The sequence below is a fragment of the Echinops telfairi genome, unplaced genomic scaffold (assembly GCF_000313985.2).
Source record: "Echinops telfairi isolate 266 unplaced genomic scaffold, ASM31398v2 ScPeMD7_655;HRSCAF=1070, whole genome shotgun sequence".
Taxonomy (NCBI): domain Eukaryota; kingdom Metazoa; phylum Chordata; class Mammalia; order Afrosoricida; family Tenrecidae; genus Echinops; species Echinops telfairi.
Window position 1 is genome coordinate 5424799 of NW_022104553.1, and position 2008 is coordinate 5426806.

Sequence of the window (2008 nt, forward strand, 5' to 3'; positions counted from 1 at the left end):
AGAATGGCTTGGACCAAGGTGATGTACCTCAGCTCTGGTCAACATTACAATATGCTGAGTGGAGATCACACTTACATCCTAAGTCCTAGTGAAGGACCAGAGTTTAAACAGCCTACCATGGCCATCATTCAAGAGCCCACCTATGCCCAGGTTGATCATCGATGGCTACTCTCAATCTTTAATCAAGAAGAGGGAATGGGTTAGCGCCTAAAACTAAAGCATTGCAGTCAGGGTTCCAGTTTCACCCACAGTGCCCCACGTGGACTGCCAAACATCAAAGGGGAAGTCGCAAGGAGACAAGGAGGGGCAGTAGCTCTGAACAGTCTCTGACTACTGGGGCAGCCTGGAAGAAGCAGTTTGCCAATGAGAAAGACAGGAAAATGAAATGAGAGACACACACAGAGAATGAGGAAGATTGGCTTAAGGGAGTCCTCTTCCGGATTCTAAGTCATGTAAACAGAGGACAGCTATCTCCGTTATCCTCCCTCACTCTGGCCTGTTGCATCAACAACATTTTCTGCCTGGCTCTTTACAACAAAAACTTTTACAAAGACTTTGGAAAGACTAACGTCGGTGTTTAGTTTGTCTACTGAAAGGGTTAAAGCACTGTCCAATTTTAATATAAATCATTAATCTTGTACTGCTCTTCAGATTTGGTCAGACATAGTTTTGATGGTGTGCCACCTTTTTTCTCTTTAGTACATATGTGATCATTTCCCCTTAGGTCAAACCAAAGGGCTGCTCTTTCAACCGGAACTTTAAATTGCATACTAATTAGATTAGACAGATCAAAATTAGCACCAACACATTAAATAGCATCAAACCCTAAAGCACTCAACCTACTTTATTTGGAAAGATAAGCTCATTAGCTTTCAATAACGAGTACTTACACAGGCAGTAACTTTAGAAAACGTATGGGTCTATTTGTACAGTGTTTTCTTCTTTGTTGTTCACAGTGCTGCAGTAGCAGTCTTTCAATGAAACCAGGCTTCCAGCTTAGGAATACCTAACAATTAAGTCTCACATTTGTGAGGTAGCTAGCATTTTTCCGTTCTTTTAGCCACTGCATCTTTCATTAAGCCCAAGAACACCATGAAGAACGTTAGCTCAAGGGAACATATCTTACTCCAGTTCCCTCTCGGGCAGTTCAGTAGTTAGTTTCACCCAGTGAACACTGACTATAGGGAGAAACAAACAAAGCAGCGTTTTTAACCACATTTACCAGCTCACATAAATATTTTACAACAAGTCCATCTTTCTTCCCTTTCCTTGGCACAATTTATTATAGATGATAATAAACAAACTAGCTAAATGTCCATGGGGGAAAAATGAATTTTAAAATACAAAACAGAGGTCAACAAATAGCCAAATACATCACCCATGGAAAACACTGTTTTTCCTTATGGATTAAACCACTGATTTGCAACTTTTATTAAAATTTCACCTATAAGACAAGGTAATTTAAGACTTGATTTTGACAACAGTTTTTACATAAAAAAATTGCAAAATTTCAACCAAAGAACAAATAAACATTCTAACATAAGTGTACACTTTAAAATTTAGCTCTTGTCAACTAATAATGACTATCAATTTATGTTAGTCCTGTGGTCCGTTTTAATAACGCTTCTGTATGGCCTGGGAAACTTCTAATGGGAATTGGTATACAGTCTGTTCTTGATGAAGACAACACTAGTCAGATGTTGCTTGATACCTGGGTAATGCTGAATGTGGCAAAACCAGCGAGACACATTAAGATATTTCTCCTTTTCTTGAACCGTCAGGTCAACCTAAGAAGAGATTCAAAACATGACAGAGACATTACATAATCATGCTTATTATTTTCACTTGAACAGGAGATAAGAGATTGAGGGTGGGGTGGAATGGGGAACAATGATCAAAAGTAAACATACTCAATTAGGAGTAAAATTATAACTATCTGACGAGCTGCCTGCTTAATAGACTTTATCTTCCCTTTAACATTACATGGGCCATCTACAGAAACGTCAAG

The 2008-nt window shown here is 38.8% G+C and overlaps 1 protein-coding gene across 1 annotated transcript in view; it reads right to left on the reverse strand.

Annotated features, from left to right (window-relative positions):
- Nucleotides 1-1255: 1255 nt before the first annotated feature.
- Nucleotides 1256-2008, reverse strand: part of EEF1E1 (eukaryotic translation elongation factor 1 epsilon 1) — a gene marked incomplete at its 5' end in the record, with an annotated part of 18448 nt that continues 17695 nt past the window's right edge. Inside the window, one exon of the mRNA XM_013006981.2 lies at nucleotides 1256-1787. Within this exon, the coding sequence (XP_012862435.2) occupies nucleotides 1647-1787 (141 nt within the window). The remainder of the gene's footprint in view (nucleotides 1788-2008) is intronic.